A 24,632-nucleotide genomic window follows, 5' to 3' on the forward strand; every position below is an offset into this window, starting at 1 on the left:
GATGAGTAAATGCCAAACTATCTCAAGAAAAATGCCTTCTCTCAGCATGTCCAACTCCAACTCAACAGATTACAATAAATTTTTCAAGAGCTCGTGCCATCTTAAATCTTTTAATTCAGTTGTACAACAGGCTGTGGAAAATTTAACTAAACAAAGCTTTCCCTCTACATCTCAATCAAGCTTACAGCTGAATACAGTAGTCATGAGAAGATCAGCACTTGTTCACCGTACTGCAGTGTTCTTATGTTCAAGACATACACCAACAGTAATATCATGCAGCACACTCAGACAAGTGATTATTTATTTTAAATAAGGACCACTGTATATATTAACAAAGATTGCAAGGCCATTGAGAAGCTGAAGTGGCTGAACAGGAAGACTATATATCATGCTGGTCGTCTGAGAAGCTAATTTGTCTTCCTTCCACTCCATTCCTTTTAAAGGCAATGGTAACACAGAAGCCAAACATTTCAGAAAAGCCTAATGCCAGACCATAAACTTATATTTATTCATCAAAATAGATGGTTAGTGTTTCACAAGTGGCCAGTGCTTAGCAACGCTCTCACATTTCAATGGTTCCTTTCAATTCTTCAACGCCAATCCTCCTACTGCGAGGTAGAAGCCTGCAGCAATTGTTGCTTAAAACCACAGTCACAACCTTCAGATAGTCCTAGGTGCCTTTTTTTGTGGGGGTTTGGGTTTTTTGGTTGGTTTGGTTTTCTGTTGTGTTTTTTTTTTATCGAGTGTCAGTATACACGCAGCCTATTGTGCGAGTAGAACTTAAACAAGCTACCTCAGGTGGTATCAAGGGATGCAGAATGATGGTCTCCGGTGTGTACGTCCTACAGATGGATCCCTTCCGTGTCTGCTCTTTGGAGCAATCTGTCTCATCATCATTTTGCACGATATCGCTGCTATCGCTATTGTTGGTCTCATAGTCAGAAGTGGCTTGTGCAGGATCATCTACAATACAAATCACAAAGCTTGTTGTGTGAACAGCAAGGACTGCATGAAAGTCATCCTGTGACCTTCTGAATAATAGCAACAGGATCTCTGACTCATAATACATATGGGCTGCTTGGCTGGGTCCAAAGTCGGACAATCTGTCCAAAAGCATTAAAGCATATACCCTGCAGAGTGTAATAAATGGGATCAGGGATTGAAGAATTAGAAAAATTTTGAGGACCATTATTTGAGCTGACTAGGGTAGACGAGGAAAAAAGTATTTCCTTTCTATTTTAACTCCATTCTTCATTAGCCTTTTGCACATGTACACAAAAAAAAGGAAAGGAGCCTCGAAGGCAATTTGTTGGGTTTCACCAACCTATCTTCTCCTTTCATGACAGACAGGCATATCTGCCCTTTCACTGAATGATTATTGAATTTTAAGGGATGAGGAGTTTTTGGTGGACAAAGAATTACCTGTTCTGTTCAGGGTGTGTGTGGTACCATCATTTCTATCTAGTGTCCCATCATCAGCTTCTATTTGGTTATAGGGCCTGCCACAGCTGAAATACATCAAGAAACATGCACAATATAAAGAACAATGCGCATTAGACAGCCTTACATAAAATGATTTCCTGCTGATAGTGTAAGATTATGTCATACAGTATAAGCTATGGCACAGGGTGCATCCTCCAGAAAAAAACACAAGAAAGAGCTGAAACTTGATTGGAAGTCAGGAATGTAAAAAGACAAAAAGATCTTGGATTAATTGGCCACCACAATTAAATTTGTGTTGTCAACAGTAAACCTGTATCACGTGATAATTTTTTTAAAACAAACTTTTTATTCTCTAAGTTTATCAGTACAAAAAAATCCCCTGGTTTTGTACTACAGCTGCCCTATAAATGTGAATTAAAATGACAAAAATGTGCCAGCGTGCCATACAATCTTTTATTATTCAATGTGAACACAGTCACGATACGGCTTTATTCTCCTTTTCTTGCTTAAAACTTGAATATGTTCCTCTTAAGGAAGAAAATGTATTTTGCTCTTACTTCAGTGACAACATACCAAATACATCAGAACCAAATGGGCATTCTGGGAAGATCATGAGGAGAGTGATCTGGTATCCAGACATTTAGCAATGAAACCGGAAGACAGAGTCTGCTTCATCATTCCCAGAAAAGAAAGACATCGTGGGAGGGATCACAGTATCATGGCCTTTCCAAATGACTGGCTCTTCCCTTCCATTAAAATGCTTTATTCCCTGGGTGTGATTGCCTTTAAGCCCTTTAAGCCCTAAATGTGAATTCAGTACTAGCTGGAACATTGCCCCTAGACGGTTGAGTCTTGTATCTGCAGGAACAATGATATATCACGAAAACACGAGAGAACTTAAATCTGAAGCCTCATTTATAGCAGTATTATATCAGATCTGTCCACGAAAAACTGACATTTTAACTTTTCCTTCTCTGGTATGAGTCAGTATTTTGTGGCATATCTCACATATAACAGCCTTTGCAAAGCAACTATTACAAAATTATTTTGCGTGGTCAAACTTTGTACTAGAAACTTTGCACCAATGTAAGTTCACCATATAAAAATGGCTGAAATCCTATGCCAGATGGCTAATGACTGGGTCATCCAAAACATATTCTCAAGCTTGGTATGTCCTGCAAACATAATGAACTCCTAAAAGAATTTTAAATAAAATTACAAATCTGTATACCATGACACTTTTAGTGCACAGCCAAGCAAATAAATCTTGTATCACTCAGGTTTATAAACAATGTGGAAAAAAAATGTATTAATTTCTCTCTCCCAGTTTCCTTGTGGTTACCATAAGGTCAGTGCTAACAAGCCAAAACGAAAAAAGAGAAAGAGAGCCTTTGATTGGTTGTAATGCTACAAGGCTTTTGCGTCACTATGAATATACCTCTTTATTTCCAGAACATATGCAAACTCACACTGATTTAATATGTATGGTCTGTATAAAACATTATATGAAAAAAAATTACTGAGCTACCTAGCAGAACACTTGAAATCTGCTCTATGTTAGAAGCAAACGTGCCCACGCAACTTTAAATCAATCCTTTTCATGCACAGGCATTAGAATACACTTCTTAATCACAGGATTGTTTAACATTTTGTCCAGAGGATTCCTGCCTCATCCAGTAAGGAGAATTAAAAATGATTACTTACAAGTTGTTTCAACAGCACTGCCTGGTATATGTTCTTGTTTAATGCAGTTTTCAAACTCTGCTGTCCTACCACATTTCACTTTTTAAGTGAAAAAAAAGTACAGTAAAACTGCTGTCTTGATGCCACTGCCTGGATGGATCTGATTTAAAGCACTGAACCCATCACGAGTTCATTTCCTCTTCTGCTGTTGTTGTTGGGGGATGGATTGGTTCGGTGGTGGCAGAGGTTTGCTGCCTTGGTAGTACTTCCTTGCAAGGCAGTTTTCTGGCAACAAATGTAGGGGATTGCATACCATGAAGACTAGCATTCCACAATGAGACAGCTCAAACATAAAAAGATTCATTTCCAGCGTTTGTTAATTTAACTCTCTCAGCTTGTCTTAGTCATTTAATTTCTTTTTTTTTTTTTTTTTTTTTTTAATTGTGCTTACATTACTAAGGGGTGTATTATTTATGTGCTGTTGGGTCAGCTTGTATCTGTGGATATGACACCTCTATATACTAACAGCTAGAAATGTGAGAGTGCTTATTATTTCTCCATGGATGTTAAAGAAACAGTGACTATTAGTCATAGTGTATGCCAAAACTATGAGCAGTCATTACACCGTAATAGTTTAAATGTGTTTGTTTTGAATAATCAACAACAAAGTCTGTGCCAGCAATGTAACTATCTACAATGCTTACACAGTCTAAGCATTTAAAAACAAGGAAATTAAGAACCTAAATATACTATGCAACCTACCTGGATCACATAAGACAGCAGCTGCGTAAAAGCTAATGAGCATTTTACCAATGATCACATTGAAATCAAAGTCTACACATATCAAGAAAATATATTCCATCACTGTCTACAGCAACCTTACATTGATTTCTCTTTTTGACATCTTTCATGCAACTGTTAACTGTTCTCTTTAACAGAATGTTTCCAGCGATAATTGTTACTAGTTAAAGTAATAGTATTTTGTTGAAGAAGTAATAAAGGCACAGTTTAATAAGACAGTAGCACGTTTACGGTATGTTTCGTATGTGTAATATGGTTTTCATTTCAAATGAATCAGCGCAAGTCCCGGTTTTGCAATACATTTGGGAAACTTTTAAAAGCTCTTAGTTTCTACTTAGTCATAGAATCATAGAATGCCTTGGGTTGGAAGGGACCTTTAGAGGTCATCTAGCCCAGCCCCCCTGCAGTGAGCAGCGACATATTCAACCAGGCCAGGCTGCCCCGTCCAACCTGGCCTTGAAGATTTGCAGCGATGGGGCCTCCACCACCTCTCTGGGCAAGCTGTGCCAGCGTTTCACCACACTCACTGTAAAAAATTTCTTCCTTACATCCAGTCTAAACATTTTAAAAGCCTGCTAGGATCCTAGTTGAACTTCGGGGAGGACAACTCCCTTGAGCAAACTCGCAATCTCAATTTTGAGTTTCTCACACCCGCTTCCCAGCCCTGCACACAGCATACCGAGACACATCCAACGTCACGTGACTGAAGCCAGAAAAGAAAAGCTATTTCCAAAGATAGTCAAACTTGATAACATTTAACCCAGCTTCAGATCACGTGCTGTCTGCTGGCTAGCCAATAATCACAAATCACTCACTACTACGACCAAAAGTAACAACTACTGAGTAAGGTAACCTTGAAACTGCACTGGAACAGGCTTCTAAATACCAGTGTTTCCCACTATTCTGAACTGGACACGTACTGCAAACTCCAGTAACCTAACCTAGCAACTGCATCCATTTCGAGAAGATAAGCAGAACAACTTTATTTCCAAAATGTTGATTTTGCAGAGCAGGTCTGCATAAGCTAATAATGGGCTACTTTAAAGTGTGAAATTAAATTGTATTACTGTAACTCTTAGCAGTAGAAAGAACTCAGCTGCAGTTCATTTCTGAAAAAAATCCCAACGCTACATGATCTGACTCTCCCTAGGGAGGACAGGATCCACTCCATGTGAGAGAGCACTCAAAATTACATTGTCTTCAAGCATTGTTGGCACACCTGTATCAGAAGGCTACAGGCCAGCAGCTTTTAAACCCTAGCAGATGGCTTTTTCTATCAAGTGACAGGTGCCTGCTGTGAAAGACTTGGCCTGTGACATGAAAGTAACCATTCATATTAAGGGTATGGTGTGAGAAACGTTGTTAACATGAAAACCAACTTTGGGATCTGCAAATTATTGATGAATTATTTATTTATGAATCAGACTGCGCATCTGACATGAGCAAAAGCTCATGTAGCTAACGTGGCTAACCGCCTTGCACTTTAAAACACTGTAGCATCAATCTACACTATCACTCATATACTAAGAACTGCTTAGATACAGTGAAATACCAATACACAATACCGCAGCATATCACAAAAATTTGTATGTGGGCTAAAAGAGCTTGTTCACGAGACCAACGTGAAATGATTCCAACGCACTTCAAATTACGATCTTACCTGCTGCAGATGACAGAGGAGCTGGTAATAGGGTCTGACAGGCTAGGTGCACTCTGAGTAGAACTTAAGACTTTGTGTGGCTTTAAGCCTTGCTTGGTGTCAGTATCTGTGGAGTCTGGAAATGACACAGAAGATGTTTTTCCAGTAGGACTTGTGGCAGGCGTCCCCTGAATTGGTGAATGGCATGGGGAGGTGAGAGGTGAAATATTTGGCGGGATACCTGGCAAGAGGAAAGAAAAGTCTTGTCAGTTAACAGAAGTGGCAGATGGTTGTAGGAGTTCACTGTGCAGAAATACTCCTCTTGAGATGTGCAGGTACCAGTATAGCTTCCAAACAGGAAAATCGGAGAAAACCCTCCTCCACTCTGAGCCAAGCCCACAGCTGTCACAGAGAGATGAAGCTCCATTAATATCAGCCACTTCCACCCGTTGAAGATCTGGCTCAAAGCACGAAGCATATTCTCCCAGTTGAGCAGGATGCACTAACTGGCAGGCATGAAATGAAAGGAATGCGTTAGTGGCATGACTATTGGTATCAACACTTTCTAGTGACAGAGACACCAGACTCCAAATACGCAGTTTCCAGACCCATCTGCAGTTTCTCTTTGCCTCATTATCTCCATCTGTAAAGCAGGGACAAGAAAGGTTTACACACATTTCCAGCAAATTTGAATTTCTAGATGTGAGAAGACTAGCAATAAACCAAAACAGCAATTTTTAGTAGTCATACATTACATGAATATAAAATGTTGCACTTCTGGTGCCATTTCCGCATTCCTCACAGTTTCTTTTTCAGCATCTGTTGCTCACTATGGGAGACTTGTGACCATTACCTGTTCCACACGGTAGTGTGCTCCTCATCTGGCGCATCAGAAAACCACCAACATCCACACACGCCAACACTAGCAAGATGTAGTTCTCTCTGTCCCTTATTCTCTCTAAGCACCACTGCCAAGATGAAATACATCAGCCATTCCAGTGTTAGTGACACAGTGATGCCTTCTTTTTGAATCCACTTTACATTTTCTAGTCTCAGAGAAAAATGCCCCATTCCCAATAAAGCGCAGAGAAGCAAACATAATCTATCTAAAAAGGAAACGCATGTAAATTGATGTACCTCCTGTTCTAAAGTTTGTAGGAACTCAGCCCCAGTTCACTTACTACGTTCATCTTCAAAACCAAATTATATAAAGAGTTCAGGAACTTTAACTGGTTTTATGTTTGAATTGTGCCCACTATCTAAATGCATTCCAGACACAAAAAATATCGTTGAATAAGGCAATCTGTTGTCCTATGTTTACAAAATATTAACCTTGCAGGACATATGTGTACAGTTCCAGTGGTTTTGCCTGATAACAGCTTACTGTGATATGACGCTGAAATACGATTTACTGTTGACAATCCAAGATTTAAAAATAATCTCTGACAGTTGCTACACTGTAATTTTGAGATATCCAAAATCTCCTAAGTTTTGATTAGAGTATTTATTCAACAAACATGTGGTATGTATTACTGCCTTAATTCAATAATTGCAACTAGGATATTGCACTAGTCTTGAGATTGGAAACCTACAGCCTACAGAACAACTAAAAAGTTATCAGATGGCCATGACATACGGAAATTGCTTTAAAATACACAAGGTCTCCATTTCACATTTACTAATCCTTTGAGATATCTGCTTTCCATCCAACAAAAATAGGTCTTTAAAAACATTTTGCAGTCTGGTAGTTGCACAGGGGATTGAGTTGGATTATTATCTGTCTTTGAGGTATACGTTACCAGGTAATCTTCACGACTGTCAGAGAATACAATGCATATGGTCACCTTTCAACGATTTAAAGCAAGTCCTGGGACAGCAATTTTCACAACAATGTTTCTAACCACAGCTGACTTTCTACTGCTAGTCTGGGCTTCTGTATCTTGAAACATGTTTGGTTGTGGTTTTTTTTTTAAAGAGTAATTTGGCAGGGCAGGTAACCAAAAACATTTACCAGAAAAACACAAACTTCTTTTCAGTAATCCAACGTTTAACTATTTATTGGCAAAGTGAGAGAAAATACGTCTTGCTGCAGCAGGGAATTTTGAACAATCGAGTTAAGAGAAGAATAAGAATACTGGGAGAATTTTTTTAAGTACATCCATCTGCTTAGGTCCTCCAGAACTTCTACACATGTGCAGCGCTGGAGAAATACACCAGTAACTTCAACGTGATGTGAAATTACATATGAAAACACTTGAGTTTACCTCAGAATTTTTCCAAAATAGTTATAGTCAGCAGTATTTTAAAATGCTAATGTTTTCATTAAAGACACATTTTGTAGATTAACAGATTTACAGATTTAGCTAGATCAACTTCCACCAAGAATTATTATATATTGCCAATGGAGCTAATATATGAAAGTCTAATTTGTATGAACTAGTGCAAACTGAAGCAATTCTTTAGTTGGAACATGAAAACAAATCATACTTAAAAATGTATGATTGTAAACGGTCTAAACCAACAAAATATCAATCTTCTGCATAAAATGCTGCGTAATTTTTTTTCTCCTGTCAATCAGTGACCCTAGGAACTGCTTGTGATGAAATGGAGCTCTCCCTTCATCACGGGGTGCTCATGTATTTGGCCAACAGAGATGACGATTAACACTTTCTGGAAGCAAAAGAGGCTAAATGTAAAACTGATTGATAGGGTTGGTAAATCTTGTTTTCCAAGTATAAAATATCTTACATGCACACCTCCCACTCAAGTTAATGGGTTAATCTCTGAAAATCACAAGTCTAAGTCGAATTTGTTTTGTTCTAAAACAAAATTCCTGGATTCCTGGCACTATACCTCCATTATTTTCCAAGATCAATTTTATTCATTTGCCTATGTGCTATTACCTTTTAAGATAATATTGTGATATAAGAAAGCAGCTTCTGTACAAGAGGAGATTACACAAACTCTTCAGTTTGAAGAGGAGATGTGATGTGACAGTGCTAGAAATGCAGAATAATTGTGCAGCTATATCTTCAAACCCATCTCTAAGTTGGGATTCTTTGACTTTTCTGATATCAGGCCTCAGGCATCTATCAATTTCCATCTGATGTCTGGATGGACAGTATCTCCTGAGTGACGTTATCTCAACATTGTTCCACATTTGGAAAAAAACAGGCTGATTTAAAAAAGGAAGGCCTTGTGATCATTTTGAATTGCAAGTTAAAGCTTGGGTATACATTACTTTATCCTGCATTTGCACAGAGAAGAGAAACCCGTAACTGTGGATCAAGACTGCTTCGTGGCTTTCATATTACACATTTCATTATCACTTAAGAAGTCACCTTCTCACCTTCTTTCCCTCAGTTTAAACCGGAATAATTTTTTTTAAAGGCCCAAAAAGCTGAGTACAAAGCCCCATATTTCTCATCTCTAAAAATCAGTAAGAACTACCTGGACTTTCTCAATAATGAGTGTACAGAGATAGACCTCTGAGTTGCAACGGCTTTGTCTTGGCTATGTTTTCATAAGACGGGTCAGTTGCTGCCTACAGCTCCACATAGCATTTTGTAGGTTGTGCTTCAGGAAATTTCAGTCAGGAAATATACACAGACAGTTCATCTAACAAATGCGAGAGAAAACACTCTGTTCTTAGCCCTGTTGTAGTCAAGGGAATTACATGGATATAAATCACAACACAATTTAGTACCACACTTGCTGCATCATGTCATGACTAACCTCTATAAATCATAAAAGGCAAAACATTCACTATGGAATCAGTATGAGCTATACTACTTTAAGCCACTGCTTTTTTTTTTTTTAATAAAGGAAATAACTACACTTACATTGATGGAAAATTATGAAAAGACACAGATTGGACAAAGATCAAAAGCAGCTGCACGTGCTAGTCACGGGAGAGTAGCTAAGTGAGCCTGACAGAGCCATGGATGCCCACTCACCTTGCCGGCTCTGCCTTTTGGCATTCAGGTGGTTGGTAGAAGACATGGCATAGGAGGTGGAGAAGGACCTGCTCTTCGTGATTGTCATCAGAATTGAGCTGTTCCAGGAATCAGTGCTGCAAAACCAGAGCGCAAACAAGCATCGTTTGACACTGTAAAAAGCTTCAAAGGCAGATCATAAGAAGTTATGAGCCACAGCAAAAAGTATGCGATATTGAGATAGCACAAAATACGATGAGGAAAACAGTATCTATCTGCTGGCTGAACTGCTATTTGTGAGGTGCTCAGTGTTGTATTCAGCAAAAACATGTACAATGCAGACACTCCAAAACTGGACTTCCTTCAGTGCTGAGGCCTATTCACTTCATATATACAAAGATCTCTTCGTTATATTGTTCTGACAGTACAAAGAGGCTTAAAAGTTGACTTGACATAAGTTAAATTTATAGTCTCTTTTAACGCCTCCTTACAAGAGCCAGAAGTGCCAGAAGTTCTCAGTGTAAATTAAAAATCAGTCTCCTTGACTCCTCTTCCGAAACCGCTGAGGCAGATACCCAGTAACCCTTCGGGCATGGGAGTTGCTCCTCAGGAGGCTGGAGGAGGCTTGGAAGAGCCCCGCGTTGCTGTGGCTAGTGGTGTGCCTCTTCTCCGGGCGAGAGCACTTCATGCTTCAGCCATTCCAAAAGCATAATGCATCTCAAAAAAAATCCTACTGACAGACCCTGACGACACTGACCACTGATCCAAGAGAAACTCACTGAAGGCAAACGGGGTGCATGTGCCCATGTGTGTGTGGAACAAATGCTGGTCCCCTACAACAGGATGGGTGCGTGCTTTCAGCCTTCAGGCTATCACTGTGTACCAGAAGAGGCCAGATACTTCTGTAAAGCAGGAGAACGGTATTTATCAGTGCTTTCTCGAATGACACACATCAAATGTCAGTTGCTTGCTGCTTGGCGCGTATCATGAGGCCTACGACTTCTCTGGACAGATCTGCTAGGCCTCTCAGGCTCCACATTTCTCCTCATAACCAGGTGATGAGATGACATACAAGGCAGAAGATAGCCTTTTGAAACAGCCTAGTCCAAGCTGAACTTCAAAAAAAAAAAATTTGACACCCCCCCCCCACCAACTGTGTTTTTTTGTTTGTTTTGTGGTTTTGTTTTTTAATTGACAGGAAGAATATAACAAACTACAAAGAAAAACCAAACCAAACCAAATAACCTCAGACCACATCCTTTGAATTGCTAAGGGAGAACCACTGGGTATAGAAGTGACCGAGGGAAGGAATGTGGAAGCTCTATTATTTTTCCCAAACTATTTGAAGTTATAAAAGGACCACGTCTTACCAGTTTAGTGACACACGGAGATGGAAGAATATAGGATTACTGATCTTAAACAGAGATTTAAGGGTGATTTTTGCAAACACGTGACTACAGAAATCTAGCCACGATGTCCCAGACTATGAGGAGCAAATTGCAGATTCAGCAACTGCAGAATCTGCCACTGGACAACTCCAGTGTCATTCCCCTCTCCTACCCTTCAAGCCATGAAATGTTCCTTTCTCTGTGACCTGTGGCGTGCTTGAATTTGGTACAAGGGAAGTGGCGGATAATCAAGATTTTTTTTTCTTCAGTTCAAAATTCTTTTCCTTGAAAGCAAATCTGTATTGGTCTGCCAAAATTTTTTAAAGCTAGACTTATAGGATTAATTTTTCCCCTTTCTGGAATACACATTGTTTCTCCTACTGTAAAATAAGGAGTGCAAACAGTAGACTGGGAGGCTTGACAGAACTATAATTATACAATTGGCGACATTAAACGTAGGAAGAATTGATAGCCTGCTTAGTTGGCTCATCATGCAGAGTTATATAACAACCGTAGAAAAGGACCAACAATAATATTTAATTGCTCTCCTTCTCCCTCTGATTCCCATCTTAGGATGCTTACATACTACATGAGAGTCTGAGATCAACAGCATAAATCAAATGCGCCCTGGGAACCACAGGCCGGTGACTGCAGAACATTTTCACTTGGTTATAGCTTCTTTGTATTTACTTTTACTGAGATACACGGGACTCCTCACCAAGGGAACTTTGGCTAACCACGTATTTTTCTCACACCAGACAATCACTGTACTCTGCAGGCTGCCTTGAGCACCTGGGTGCCCTGCACGACCCTCCTCTACGGGAGAGGTTCATGTCTCTGGAAGAAGTGCTGACCAAAGGAGCTCTCTGGGGCTGTATGCGCCCAAGCAATCCAACAAACACTGGGGATATTGGGCCTTCTCAGGTCCTGTTTTATTCTCCACTACCAGCACCAAATTTTGAATTGCAGAAAAACACGCAAGTCTTCTGAAATCACAGCCCTAAGTTCTCTTCCTGAATTTGGTGCCTTTGTTCTGCTCTCCCTCTCCCTGCAGCAAAGAGTGTCTCCACGCTCTCTCCTCACCCACCAGCTCCAAGATGACAGCCCCTGCTGAGGCGCGGAGTTGACCTGAACTTCATTCTCACAAGATGGCACCATAACTACCTGGCTGCACGAATGACTGCCCTCTGCCCTTTCGAAAGCTCTGCTCCTTTCTGACTAGAAAAGAAAAATATTGATGGAGTCAGAAAGGAGCAAATCCTGTTGAAATAACTATGCAACATAACATAATTAACAGCGCCTGGGACCCAAGCCTCTCTTCTCACAGACGAGCACCCTTCCCACAGGACTCACAGCCATTCAACTTCTTCCTTCACTGCCTGCTGCTGGATCGTCTGCCGCAGCCCTTGCAGAGGGTTAAGTGCAGCTCACCTCCAGCTATCTGGTAGCACCAAAGTCCCAAAATACAAGGTATCTAGGTCTGAACGCCCTCAGGCAGAGAAGCACCTTTCTTAGGGTAGTCCTCTGCAAATGCCCTACACCAGTCACCTGCTGGCTGTAAGCAGCTGAGTGGACACAACTTCTCCCTCTCTGTTTCACAGGAGGACTGTGTATTTTGTGATACTGGCTCAGGGATCAGGCCCTGAGAAAAAGAGAATGGGTAAGAGTGAGCAGGGAATACCTAACTGACACAGTCAGTCATGAGGAACTACAGCCATGAGGCAAAAACCCTTCTCTTCAGAACAGTGAGAACTAGTGTGCTTCTGGATAACTCTGAAAGACATTCAGGGATGTGCTTTAGGAATCTGGAACTAAATTTTGGTTTGGGCACAAAAAGGAGTAGGTGGGTACATCAGCCTATGCAAACCTCTTTGGACATCTAGTGCTCCGTTTCTACCGTGCACTACATGAACATAACCTTAAAGTGTATGTGTCATGATTGAATCCAGAACTCTTTCCAGGCAAGACAGACAAATAACATACAATTCCTCCAGTGATTTTGCCAAAAGGCTTTATTAATTATCACTATGTAGTTGTGACTCTTCCAGTACCAGCACCTGCTTACAGACCCCTTGAAAATGCAGGGCATCTTAAATGAGTGAGTAAATAAACACACCATCAATAGAAGTGGGCACTCAGTCTGCACCCCAACAAAATAGGTGTGTGTATTTGCTTCATTGGGCAAATTAGGAAAAGCCTTTTAACTAGATGAGACAGTTAAAATCTTGAATCCCAGAAGCTAAACTCTGCAGTCAACAGGAAAGGAGTGTTCCACTGCAGTGCTTAAAATTAGGGAAAGAACATCAACCATCCTGCAAGAAAACTTTACACTACCCATTTCATTTTCAGCTTTGCTTTCAATCTCTACTAGCAAATCATCCTTTGCAATTTTACTTGTAGATGATACCTTTTTTTTTTCCGATGGTAACAAATGTACTTTCTTTTCTACACTAAATCACTTTTTGATTTATCTAACTCAATGGTTTTTATCTACCATCTATTGCTGGTACTGCATTTGCACGAATTCATTCAGGGAGCCCTAAGCACTTCTTACATTCTGAAATTAAGTGCGTATATGGGATGTAGGGCATGTACAGTGCTGTACTGTCTGATGATACTCCATTTCTATGGTCAGAAAACCACAAAATTGTGCATTTTAGGAGGGTCCAATTAAAATCAGGGTTTGTGTTCTGGAAATTAGCGTCTAGAGTATGAATTGCTTTATGAACTGGTTTAACAACAGGACCATGTTGCTAAGTGTGTTCTTAGAAGTGATGTTCAGCAGCTGTGTTACTTGTTAGAATTTTTTTCTTGGCTGGGCAATACACATGGAGGAAACTGCTGCATATCAAAAAGGCTTTAACCAGACATCTTGCCTTGTTTCTAATTTTATTGTGCAATTCTGCACTTTGCCACCATAAATAGATTTGCTTTTTTTTCATTTTGCTTCCCAATAATAGAAATAGTTTTGGCATAATCTGACTAAAATGGGGTATTCCACTTCTTTGGCAACCCAATTTAGAGAAACATAAAGAAGCAGTTCTAACGCATTTTTCGTTTCAACATTTTTAACGGAGGGACATCATCACACAGAACCAAAGAAATTTGCCCAGAGAGACTTGAAAGAGAGGAAGTAATTTCCAACCTGGATGAAGATGATTCATGAGGTTTGATGCTGGCACTGCGATCCCTTCTCACTGGAGCTGGCTCCAGCGTAGGCAGTCCTGTGGCTGATGTTGTTGTGGTCCAAGTTGAGGACACTCGTCTCAGCACTCCTGGAGGCAAACTTCTCCGTAAGCGCTAGAGAGAAATCAGTTCCTTAGAGTTTATATAGATTTACAAAAACTTTAAATACACAGAAGAAAAACATTTCTATTTGATTAATTCTGCCTGACAACACCTAGTGAGGTAACTTAAATCTGGATTCTTGCAGGTATTATGGTGCCTACCTTCTATTCAAATCAACACAGCTGGTGCTTTAAAGGCTTGGAAGATCTGGGCCATCCCCACTATTTCAAGTTTAAAAAAACGTATATATCCACAGCCCCATAGCCACAGATGTTCAACACTTGGAGGTCTCACTGGAGTCAGCCAATGTCAATTGTGCTCTTTAAAAATTTTAGTCTTATATGACGGGGCCAAAGGCACTTAAACAAGTCATCACAGCCACAAAGGTGACTGAGGGATTGGAGCATCTATCATGAAAGGAAAGGCTGAGAGAGCTGGGATTGCTCAGCCTGGAGAAGAGAAGGCTCAGGGGGAGATCTCACCAATGTATATAAATACCTGAAGTGAGGGTGTAAAGAAAACAGAGCCAGGTTCTTTCCAGTGGTGTCCAGTGATAGGACAAGAGGCAATGGGGCACAAATTGACATACAAGAAATTCCACTTCAATGTAAGAAAATATTTTTTACTGTGAGGATGACTGAACACTGAAAGAGGTTGCCCAGAGAGGCTGTGGAGTCTACATTCACGGAGATACCTACAACCCAACTGCACATCCTCCTGAGCAACCTGCTCTAAGTTGAGCCTACAGAAAACTGCTCCAGGCTCAACGTGCTTGAGCTGAGGGACTGGACCAGATGATCTCCAGATTGGACTGGACCATTTCCAGATACACTTTCAAACTCAACTATTCTGTAACTGTCATGAATGTTCAGAATCAGACATTCAAGGCAAGAAATGGTGTAAGAAAAACAAGGGAAGGGAGCTCCAACATTTTTGCTGCTATATCTACCCAATCCAAAGATCACCCACTGAAATAAAGCTTTCATGCACTGGGGTATGTCGTCTCCTGAAATGCTGAGAGAAAGCACCACTGTTTACAGCAGATTTTTCTTGACCACCCTGCATTCTTCTTTCACCTGACTCTTCCTTTTCTCCACTAGCAGGACTCGCATTGTTTTTCTGAATCTTTGAAGGCGCAGATAATAAAGGATGATGACAGTGAGTCTGCGGATCCAGATTCACTGCTGCAGATGCTATAATTTTTGAAGATGTTTCTCTTGTAGTTCTCATGAAGTGTTTATAGTGAAGAACTAAAATAAATATGTCTCTGTGATGGAGAGCTTTGACTTTGCCAGAGGGTTAAGAGACATGAGATGGAAGACACTTGCGGTTCTAAAGCTGAAACTTATAGACAAATACGTTAACATACTATCTCCTTACCCAAAATGCTCAGTGTCAGATCCTTAAAGTAAAGATCCCAAATCTATATTTAGACACTTAAAGAAAGGACTGCAAACTATTAGCTTTATGAACCATAATACATTTAGGTCAGTGAATTCTTCAGTCAGATTAGTTCTCTGTAGCATTAACTCATTTCTTCATCCTTCATTTATCTCCTCCTCACTAGGTATCATGCAACAGCAAATTGGTATCTGTTCACTGTGTTTGCTCGTGTGATGGCAGTGTTCTTCCATGTAACTTTTCCCCTTAGAGCCTAGAGTACAGCCATTTCAGACACGTACGCTAAAATAAACTGGAAAATGTGCTGAAAAACCTGTGAACATCCATTTCATATATACAGCTGCTACACAGGCAAATAGGGTAATAATTATCACCACACCAAAACATATTAAAAAAAGAATCACAAGTGTTGCAATTCAGATGCCGGGAAATGCTGGAACAAACGCCGGCTGTGCCATCTGAACTGTTACAAGCATTCGCCTGTGCAATGCAGTCTGCCTATATCTAATTTTACAAGGGAGATGGAAGTACAGAAGTATTTTGGTTTAGTTTCAAAAGTGAAATGGAAGCCTTGCAGGACAGCTAATTAGCAATGAACCTACAACTCAAACTACTTTAAAGCTGATGCATTCTTTCTAGTTGTTCACTTACTAAATGTGGGTGGTTAACACTGGTTATTTCCTGCCAGATTCCTGAGCATTCATAAAGCCATCTGTCAAGGCAGTAATATGCTTTTTTTTTTTTTTTGTTCAGCCTTCTTTTTCTTCTAAAGACTATTTCTCATGACAACGTTTGTCATGCCAAGTATTGTGGTTTTGTTTGTTAGTTTGTTTGGTATACAATATTTTAAACTTGATCCAGAGCACCCGGAAGTCATCAGTAGAGACCTTTTCATTGACTTCTATAGGTTTCACACCTCTAGCTAAGTGAAGGAAGAGGAGACTGAAATTCATACAGAATTTCAAATTCCAGTCTTCAAAGTGGGCAAAAAGTGTCCTCATATTACTACTTAATTCTCCACTTCTCCTTGACTAGGATAGTCACCCCACAGTGGCTCAAATCTTTTGAGTGGGAGGGAAATTTCTGTGTGAGAAGTAATGGGGCAGCCTTGAGTCTGGATGCTGAAAGGCTTTTGCTTGCTCTACTCCCCATCATTTCTTCTCTCTTCAGCTCCAACCAACACCTGCGAGGAAATATGCACACCAACTATGGGAACTACCCTGTGTCGAACATCATTTTCTAAAGATGCCTGATCCTGCCTTGAGTTGAAGGATACAGAGGAATTGTCCTGCTGTGAAACCAACAGCCTACTTTGCTGTCCTTTTACAGTAGAGTATGAATAGTGCATAAGATGTTCATCACAAGCAAAAAGCCCAATGACATCTCCCACTCGTCCAGAGCTGTCCTTTTAGGGGGAGCCAAGTTACAAGACGACAGACAGGGTCCAGTACTCACCTTGGGAATAGCTAGTTTCTCTCCTTTCTCCGGACATTCCTCTGAGTCGGAGCAAGTGTAGTTCTCACTGAAGGACATCAAAGGGTTTACCCTTGGCTTGTGGATGGCCTGGAAGGTTAACTGCGTATTAAGCAGGTTGCTCACTGTTCTCAGCGAAGTACACACATTGGGGGGCAGCGAAGGATCTGCCAGAAGGTCTGTGATGAGCCCATGTGCTTCTCCCATGACAGCGATATCCACTGTGATACTGGTACCAGAAGACTAAAGAAGACAAAAATAATACATGTAAGACAATAGAAGTGAACAATCTGCTGAGCAGTATCTAAAGCTGTGGTGAACTCTCTCCGCAACTTTTGTTAAAGCAGTTACCCACAGAGTGGAAAAATCAAAACATGAACTAATTCTGTAAATAAGGAGAATCATGTTGAATAGATAGATCATCAGGCATAATGCTCACAGCCCACAAAGAGTCTGGAATTTCTTCATATCTGATTTCCTAGCTTTCACCATCTGCAGCTGACTTAGCCCATCTGAATGAATTGTTTAGGCTCCCTACAGAGACAGAGTCAATGGCCAGAGGCTATTTGCACAAATAATTTTGGAGACGTAGCTTAGGATGGGAGGAATCTCTCTCAAGAGATGCCTTTCTACTAAATACAGAGGCATCTAGAGCAACTAATGTTCAATGCTTATGCCTCGATGAACAAAATTAATCCCAAGCATATACTGAGATTTTAAAAATATTTCCACACTAGTAAAATACAGCATTCTGATATGGTGGTAACAACATTCTTCTCCAAGCAAATGCGTATTGGGCAACTATACCAAAATTGAAATGGAGTAAAAAGCGGATTTTCCAACAATTGTTTTATTCAGACAGAAGTGATGAGAATAGTTACTCTACACACTTGCACAACCAGTTCATGTGGTCCTTACCTTCTCTTGGGTTTGAAATATATACCTACTTTACATATGTCATTTAGGAATAATTATTAACTAAAGTGATGCATAAGCAGAAATAATACCAAGGAGCAGCTCATATCACTGGCAACTCTTACATACCCTACCCAGTATATGTATATAACTGATCTGTAAATGATGCACTGCAAACCGGCTGTGGCGCCGGCAAACTGTCTTCACACGCGTAGTCCGTCCATCACACACACAGGTAACCAAACACAGCTGTAGCACTGGGCTTCCAGCGCATGCGCAAGAGCATTGATCCATAAATGCATCTTTGAGTTTCTCCAGAACTTCCTGACTTTCAGCAGCTCCAGCTAACACCTATCTTGAAACCCAGTAGGGCAATTTATTGCCACTAAAAGAATCAGACTATTGCCAAAAGCAGGAAAGTTGTCAAGTCTGTGAATTGACAGCTATATGATGTAATTGCAAAAGACTGAAGATCTTTAAAATCTACTGGAAGAACAGTGAGACTGGATGCACATAGAAGCAGAACAACTAGAAAGGCAGGAGGCACATGAACTTTCAATGCAGCAGTGACATTTCAGCCTCACTAGCTAGTGCACTATAAATCACCATGAATTCTGCACGGAATTGCTAATTCCAGACACTCCATGACCAACCATTTTTCCTTTGCTGTCTTTCTGACACATAAGCCCAATCCTGCTGCTACCCTTGGGGACTTTTCAGCAGGTGTACGTGCGGTTTGCCAGAGACGCCATTCCAGGAGATTTTGTATCAATTTGTTTTCATGTGTTTCTTAGAAAAATCTAAGATACATGTTTTTCCAAATGGGGAAGCTATGCCTGTGAAAACAGCATACGAGTTTCTTGGAGTGGCAAGTACATAGCACGGACCATTGGGCAGACTGCTCAGCCAGAGAGTGATCAGAGCCTCAGCCAGGAGCGGCTCACCCGTGGCAGCATTCATGAACCTCACAACACACCAAAGACAGCGTAACAGAGCCTGACACTGCCGCATTCTCACAAAAGGCTCTACAAGCAACAGCAAAGTGTTTCTGAGGAAAGTGATATACTAGCTAAGCATAGCTAAACCTCTCCCCGCTATCTTCCCAGTTGTGCAGTGTGGACATCAGGCCCTTGGCAACAGCTATTTCACTCCGCTAATCCACTCCTCATGTTCTACTTCTTCCTAACACAGGATCCACACCCATGCCTCCTGTGCTACTTCTTGCTGAGAGGTAAGCCGCAGAAGACAGGCCTCCTCACCCACCATCCTCTCACACAACCAGAAAAGCAGCCCCTTGTTCCCACATTTCTTTCCTTTGCCACGACACCAATTAAAAGAAACAAGAAACTGCTTGATACATTGAAGTGCTAGTTCACCCTATGGAAAAAAATTAATGGCTGAAATTAATTTAATGGCTCTTTCATTGCTTAACCTCTCAGGAGTGCATGCAGAAGATTCTGGCAGATGCTAAAGAAAATTCTTAAATTAAAAGACAAGGCTTGGGATGGGAGGAATTAATTATCTACCTTAACCTCAGCCCTGAAAAATTGACCAAAGGGGAGAGAGGCAGAATACATCATTCAAAGTGCGATAGAAGCCTCGTATTTTCAGCAAAACTGCCTAATCCACAGTTTGAAATTCTATCAAGCCTGGAGTTGTTGACTGCCAGTCAGAGACAGAGATTAATACTTCATGAAGTAAACAAGTCTGACTCAGCGGGCCATAAGCAGAGGCCCAGATTTTGTACAGCAGTGCTAATATTTTGCAAAGCAGCCAGCATTGTTCTCCATGATTAGTACCGAGTGGGGAGAGGGAGAGTCCTTCTCTGCACGGTGTATTTCTGCCACAGCAACACTGTGGCAGCCCGCGCCCCACCAGAACAGATCAGTGGAAACGAAGCGGTTCTTTCTTTGGAAGCGTGCCTTGTACCTGGGAAAGTCTTCAGATCTTGGCAACGCTGATGATGCCACCTCATCCTCTCTGAGCTGCTTTAAACAGCACTTATATTTATTCTATTTACAATATTTTTTGAACTAGTCAAAATGCTTAGAATCCTTAGAACAAGAGCATATGTAAAAGGAGAACAGACCAAGCTTAAATTCCTCTCGAAGAAAGAAGCAGCAGAGGGTAAACACGGCTGTAATCCACTGATTTCAGTACATTAACAGCACATCGTAAATTGATACAGCTTATATGTTGTAATTTAATTGCACAGCGCTTGTATACAGGAAAACAGTTTCTTGTTCAAGCAGTTTGAATATTTCATCTATCTCAGGATGAATTTAGAGTACTATCAGACTAGTCTGATTAGATGAAATTACAGGCATTTAAACTACTATTTTCTAAAAAGTTACAAACTGAATGCATGAAAACATTTAAAAATATTTTATTTTGTCTCCTTCTCTGGAGATATTCAAGACCCGCCTGGACAAGGTCCTCTACAACCTACTGTAGGTGACCCTGCTTCGGCAGGAGGGTTGGACTAGATGACCCACAGAGGTCCCTTCCAACCCCTACCATTCTGTGATTCTGTGAAAACAGTAGAGATCTGTGCATGCTTTGCAATCCATTACCCAGAAAGCAAAGGAAAACATGTTTCCCTAAAGGACAAGGAAACCTGGAAATTTTTCAAAATATATATGACGATGTGAAACAATATAAAGATTTATGCCAGACAGTAAATCGCTGAAAATTTTAGATTGATGTAATTGCATAGATGCATACACACACCCACGTGCACACATATACACACACGGAGTCTTTTTTGAGGGTAAAAGTGCATATGAAATCCACGCTCAGACTTTGTAAGTAGTTTTCAACTAACGTGCATAGCCTCTGCATGAACCGATCTGGATTCTTTCCAAACCACTTTACTCATCAAAACTCAAAGGCCAGATACTTGGGAACAGAGACATGAATAACATGTTTGCAATCAACACTAACAACTAACTCAATACAACAAACCAAACCAAACCAAAGAGCTAAGCTAAGGTGAATTTAATTTCATAGTGGTCAGTATTCATTTATCAATCTGTGCCAATAATTGTGAATGAAGTTTCCTCCCAAGAATTCTGGAGAAGATTGGCTCACTGTTCACTTTGTGACTTCATTCCAACTCTGATTTCAGCAATGTCATGCAGTGACTAAAACTGAAATGCTGTAGGGCATGAGAATGCAAAAGCAAATAGGCTGGAATCAAAAGCAAAACCAGATCGACTAAACACACACATTGATAACTCAGGTAAGAAACAAATACATTCCTTACAATGCTGGTTTTGCGCTTTCTCCCCCCCACTTTTTTTTTAAACTGGCACCCAGGTGGGTGATTTCAGCTGTGGTACCACCTGAAATTCCTAACTGGGCCCAAATGCACTTGCTGCATGTTTGGGGGCTTCTTTCAAGGTACTGAAATAAAAGAAAGGGTTTTCCCCTAAAGAATTCCTATGAAAAACAAGACGGCCAGATCAGAGTGGGATGCACTACAGCCCAGGGACAGACACGCATAGTTCACAGCACCAACTGTGCAATCGTCTAAGTTTGCACAGGTAGGGGCTTACTGGGAATTTGCAAGAAAACTTTCTTGTACCAAGAAGCCGACATGCTGCTGCAACTGCAGGACCAGATCAGAAGTAGCATGTCCTGGAGACAATTTTTGTCAGGGCAGGAAACTTACCTTCCAGGAACGCTCTTAAATGCAGTATGAAAACAATATTCTGATAAATTTTAATGATCACTCAGAATTTTTAGGTTTGAATAGTTTGTTTTGGATTCTGTAACATGGCCAGGAAAAAAAACTTTAAAAATTTGCATAATCTTCTGTAGGCTTTTATAGTAAGTTTCACAAAATCCCGTTTGTTTTCTTCTATTAAATTAAATTATGCATAAAAATCTAAGAATAACTTTTTACTCACTAGGGGAAAAAGCAGATAAAACTGGGTAGGAAAAATAAATTTAGGAAAATAGGAATAACAAATTCCTTTATCCATAAGACCTGATATATAAATTTAGTTTATGAATTGTTTCTGATTAAGAAACAGTTTATCCACCTGGGAGGAATCTGACATCCTTATATTTAACAGATGCCTTACTGCAAATAAAAGTGTCTCCCTTGCCCCTTGGTGTTTTGCATATGATTCTCATAACACTGAACTCATCCGGTTTAACTAAAAAATACTGCTTTCTCTCCACCCTACCAGATAGGACGACTAACTTAACAACACAAAACCAGTCAAAATTTCAGCATAATAAAAAAATAGAAGAAAGAAAAAAAACAGTTATCAAACACAAACCATGATTCATTTCACATAGTCTCATGTTAGGGAAAAAATAAAATCTTCGTTTGCTGTGGCTTGTACAAGCAAAAGCACTGAAGGCAGAGATGCTGGCCTTTCACCACGTTACACTCCAGAACACTCTGCAAGTGAAAGAAGGGAGAAGGCGAGAAGGAAAAAAAGGAAAAAAAGCAGCATCCAGCATATCTTCAATCTTCACACAATTACGAGCAACAATAAATCACAATTTGATATAGTTTCCAAGTCACATCATGAACGCTCAGGCCAAGCTGTCTGGAAACAAAATTAAAAGCAAATATAATTCTCCATTATTTTAATGTCCACAGAGCAATCTGAAGGATAAACATGAATTGGCTTCTATGGAAATAATGAATCATTTTAAAGGCGCCAGAGACTGAACTACTCCACCTTTCACTGAATGACTAAGGAGCAAAGAAACGCGAGCGTACAATTCTGTGACATTTCAGTTTTTTGTATCTCAAGCTGCAAAACTGGAGTCTTACCCAGACTTCTTATTTTTATTTTACACCTCTTTTGTACTAACACAAGATTTCAGGTTTCTTCTTCTCTGGCGAGCGAACAGGAGATTTGTGACCATCTTTTCTCCCCCTTAACGAAGCAGAGCGTTTCCACTGCTCTCTGGCAGTGTCACGACTGCCACACACAGTGTGTCCATAGCCCGAGCACTCGCCAGCACAGTGCCAGCATCCAAGGACCCCAGCGCAGCCAGAGGAAAATTTTGAAAGCAGTTCTCCAAACAGAGGATCTAATGAAATGGAGCTCACTGAAGAGTTCTATTTTGTGTCCCCTCAGTACTCACTGTGTTGCAGCGGCCCCTGTCCTCAGCAACAGCCCTGTGGCCACACAGTGAGCAGGAGGCAGCCGTGCCCAGGGCTATGGGCATGCTGGTGAGCAGGCTTACACCAGGCGCTCCCCGTCATCTCACATGTGTTAAACCGCCAGTCGTCTACCACCCAAGCAAGGCCACTGATCTGGACGTTCCTCTGGTACCCCATCGTAAGTTGTCATAAAATTTCTAGGAACATAATCATCTCTAATGCTTCCTCCCATTTGCCACATTTGCTGGAAACTGTCCGACAGCGTGATCACGTAAGCCTGCTGTCTTTAGAAAACCAGGATAAAACCAACGCCATTCTTAAATGGCTCTAACATTTAATCTATTCAGAGTGATCACAAACTTTGCAAATATTGAATGTGGAACCTTTAAGAAAGAGGCACTGGTTTGAGAAGGAAATACTTTTTTTTTTTTCCTTCTTATAAGACCCGTGCAATGCATCACCGTTTGTAGCACAGTTTGTCTGGGGCTGCAGTCACCATCGCCACATCCTGCGCCTCTACCTTAGGTGACATGATTCGCAAAGCTCATAGCCACAGCTGACTAAACTGCCTCCACTACAGGACCTCTCTGTTCGTGACAGCTTTGTCAGCCAAAGAGCTCAGACTGAAACATATACTGCCAGGTATTTGTCTGGGAAGATTTATTTCAGCGTTTGAGAAAAATTGTTCAGACATTTACAAGAACACTGCTGGAGTGTTTTATCCATGCTAAAAATTCTTCGTAAATGGATACCACTTAATCTGCAGCAGGCATTGAAGGTGCATAAGGCCTTTTGCTTTCCTTGATAAGTCCGGATTTATCTAGCCCCTGGGAAAAACAAAACCCAGGCTAGATTTTTGCACGAGCTCTGTGGGTTGCCAGAAGCCAGCCACCAAACCACCTGAGGATGCTGGATGCCCCAAGCGCAAACACCTCCACATGCTGCCCACGGGGCCTTGGCACTCTGCTCAGTACCCCAAAGGGCAAAGGATCACATCTCATCCAAACTGCACCGTCAGTCTGCACCTCAGTCTTACACCTCAATTATTCTTCCCTTTTGCTGAGTGATGATGTCATCATAATCGTTAGCACTGACAACACCACGATGATTGCTCCTCTCCTCAGTGCCCAGCCGTGGGTGAGCATCTCCCTGTATGGGCCACAGCTGCTCAAAGGGAAGTCTGTCTCACAGCTTTAGCAAAGACATCTATATTTAAATAAAAAAAAAAGCATGTAGGAAATTCTTTTGCATAACACACTCCGTACACAAACCAACATGCCCTCAAGAAAGCATAGCTTCAAGGTTTTCACAGATAAGCATTATGAATTAAAAAAAAAAAATACATATATACAGAGAGAGAAACAGAGAATACTTTTTAGTCCTAAACAGTTTTGGTGGCATTGGTAACTTTCAAGGGAAACACTCAGTTCTTGCTTTCAGGTCATCTAGCAAGCTTTCCCAGATTTGTAACATGCACCAGAAGAAAATCTCTTTGGGGCTGTTGGCAAAGACATGAAACTGCTGGAGCGGGTCCA

The 24,632-nt window shown here is 40.8% G+C and overlaps 1 protein-coding gene across 2 annotated transcripts in view; it reads right to left on the minus strand.

The window, feature by feature from the left end:
* PDE3A (phosphodiesterase 3A) overlaps positions 1-24,632 on the minus strand; it is a 270,081-nt gene that overhangs the window by 35,297 nt on the left and 210,152 nt on the right. For both annotated transcript variants that reach the window (XM_075440114.1, XM_075440122.1), the window contains 6 exons: positions 17,034-17,294; positions 14,035-14,189; positions 9,523-9,638; positions 5,588-5,807; positions 1,423-1,508; positions 794-963 (listed from right to left, as the gene is read on the minus strand). In XM_075440114.1, the coding sequence (XP_075296229.1) occupies positions 794-963; positions 1,423-1,508; positions 5,588-5,807; positions 9,523-9,638; positions 14,035-14,189; positions 17,034-17,294 (1,008 nt within the window). The remainder of the gene's footprint in view (positions 1-793; positions 964-1,422; positions 1,509-5,587; positions 5,808-9,522; positions 9,639-14,034; positions 14,190-17,033; positions 17,295-24,632) is intronic.

Source organism: Opisthocomus hoazin, chromosome 1 (genome assembly GCF_030867145.1).
Source record: "Opisthocomus hoazin isolate bOpiHoa1 chromosome 1, bOpiHoa1.hap1, whole genome shotgun sequence".
Taxonomy (NCBI): Eukaryota; Metazoa; Chordata; class Aves; order Opisthocomiformes; family Opisthocomidae; genus Opisthocomus; species Opisthocomus hoazin.